The 1,478-nt window shown below is 53.2% G+C and overlaps 1 protein-coding gene and 1 long non-coding RNA gene across 2 annotated transcripts in view; both read right to left on the bottom strand.

The window, feature by feature from the left end:
• BRSK1 (BR serine/threonine kinase 1) overlaps nucleotides 1-1,478 on the bottom strand; it is a 32,619-nt gene that overhangs the window by 5,846 nt on the left and 25,295 nt on the right. Inside the window, exon 18 of the mRNA XM_015569462.1 lies at nucleotides 17-167. Coding sequence (XP_015424948.1) covers nucleotides 17-167 — 151 coding nt within the window. The remainder of the gene's footprint in view (nucleotides 1-16; nucleotides 168-1,478) is intronic.
• The window catches only part of LOC107184432, a 10,753-nt gene continuing 9,651 nt past the window's right edge, over nucleotides 377-1,478 (bottom strand). Inside the window, exon 3 of the long non-coding RNA XR_001515258.1 lies at nucleotides 377-453. This is a non-coding gene — a long non-coding RNA (uncharacterized LOC107184432). The remainder of the gene's footprint in view (nucleotides 454-1,478) is intronic.

The raw sequence follows: 1,478 nt of genomic DNA, 5'->3' as shown, positions 1-1,478 counted from the left end.
CCCCCCCCGCCCCCGCCATCCCATCGCGGGGCGGGCTCTGGTCCCTCAGAGGAGCTGATGTCCACCTGGAAGCGGACGGGCTTCTGGAAGACGGAGGGGCCACCGCTGGCCTTGTACTCGGCCCTGAAGCTGGTCTGTGACAGCACGCTGTGACTCAGGCTGGGGATCTGAGAGAGACGGGGGGAGCACGAGGAGGAGGTGACCCCCGGGACCTGGTTGCAGGGAATGGATAAGCACCCCTACAGCGAGCGGCCTTTTCCCAAGGAACTACAAGTCCCATCAGACACTGGAGGAAGAGTAGTATAAGGAAAGGTATCAGAATGGCCCATTGCCTGCTGGGATTTGTAGTTTTCCATCCTACCATGACTAGGTTGTAGTTTTGGAAGTCGGGGAGCCTCCTCCCCGAGCCTCATCTCCAGCCCCAGGCTCCGGTGAGAAGGAAAAGACCGGACTCTGCGAAGGAGAGGACGAGGGTGAGGCCGGACTACAACTCCCAGTAGGCTCTAAGCGCCCCACTCACGCAGACTCAGGCAGGAGGGCCCGATGCATGCTGGACCTTGTAGTCCTATTATCCCTCCCTCCCCTTGAACCCAGGACCCTTCAGTCCACAGGGTGACGCCCTATTTACTGAGCCAAACCAGCCAGGGCTTGTGCCAACTCTTTTAGAAAAAAAGTTTTTATTTATTTTAAAAAGAGGAAGGGAGAGGGGGAAAGAAACATCGGTATGTGGTAGATACATCAATCGGTTGCCTCATGTTGAACCCACAACCTGGGCATGTGCCCTGACTGGGAATTGAACTGGTGACCTTTCAGTGCATGGGATGACGCTCAACCAACTGAGCCACACTGGCCGGGGTTCTTGTGTCAACTCTTGATTGGTCAAGGCTGCCTAGAGTGTGAGGCTGTGGCTGAGCTCACGGATGAATTGCTGTGATTGATTGGTGATGTCTGCTCTGGGTGTGGGAATGGCCTGAAAGCAGCACCCCACGTCCTTGCTCTTCAGTCTTAAAGTCGTAGGAAGAGCTCTGTGCTGGGAGGTCAGGAGGCCTTCGTTGAGCCCAGCTCTGTCACGGTGTACAGTGTGACTCCGGTCAAATCCATTTACCTCTTTAGACCTCAGTTTTCCTCTCTGTCAAGTGGGTGATTACTAACCCATCAAAGGAAATAGTGCGATTAAGCACTAGGCACGTTGTAAACAATATGTTATGAGGTTAAGTGTGGATGAGAAAAGGGAAAAGGAACCTTAGCTGGTTTGGCTCAGTGGATGGAGCACTGGACTCTGGACTGAAAGGTCCTGGGTTCGATTCCGGTCAAGGGTACATGCTCAGGTTTTGGGCTCGATCCCCAGTAAGGGGCGTGCAGGGGCAGCCGATCCATGATTCTCTCACATCATTGATGTTTCTCTATCTCCCCCTCCCTTCCTCTCTGAAATCAATACATCTATATCTATATCTATATCATCTATATCTATCTATCTA

This window comes from Myotis davidii, unplaced genomic scaffold, assembly GCF_000327345.1.
Source record: "Myotis davidii unplaced genomic scaffold, ASM32734v1 scaffold326, whole genome shotgun sequence".
Classification (NCBI taxonomy): domain Eukaryota; kingdom Metazoa; phylum Chordata; class Mammalia; order Chiroptera; family Vespertilionidae; genus Myotis; species Myotis davidii.
Note: the sequence above shows the minus strand (reverse complement) of the source record. Positions and strands in the feature narration are given on the sequence as shown.